A 342-nucleotide genomic window follows, 5' to 3' on the forward strand; every position below is an offset into this window, starting at 1 on the left:
TCCCCCATTTCGTTTTGTTGAAGACATGAACAGTTCACGATATCCATTTACTTCAGAACTTCACTATATTCATTTGACATTTTATTTAATATTCCTGTATCATTCGAACACCCTACTCCCTTTCCACACTGCGCGCCTTAAGCAGCGTCCTCATGCTCGTGCTCCCTTCCAGATCCCGACGCAGCCGGCGCCGAGGATGCACCAGAGCCAGGTTGTCCACAACATCACCAATGACATGGGTCGTCTCAACACCTCTGCCCAGCCAAGGGTCAACACCGTGCAGTCAAGGAGGTTAGTCGTTTTTGAGTTGATTTCAGTCCCACTACAGTTGACATCTTCAGT

The 342-nt window shown here is 48.2% G+C and overlaps 1 protein-coding gene across 1 annotated transcript in view; it reads left to right on the top strand.

Moving 5' to 3' along the window:
* LOC119588687 (serine/arginine repetitive matrix protein 2-like) overlaps positions 1–342 on the top strand; it is a gene marked incomplete in the record, with an annotated part of 176,340 nt that overhangs the window by 172,881 nt on the left and 3,117 nt on the right. Inside the window, 1 exon segment of the mRNA XM_037937322.1 lies at positions 173–291. Coding sequence (XP_037793250.1) covers positions 173–291 — 119 coding nt within the window.

The sequence above is a fragment of the Penaeus monodon genome, chromosome 24 (genome assembly GCF_015228065.2).
Source record: "Penaeus monodon isolate SGIC_2016 chromosome 24, NSTDA_Pmon_1, whole genome shotgun sequence".
Classification (NCBI taxonomy): domain Eukaryota; kingdom Metazoa; phylum Arthropoda; class Malacostraca; order Decapoda; family Penaeidae; genus Penaeus; species Penaeus monodon.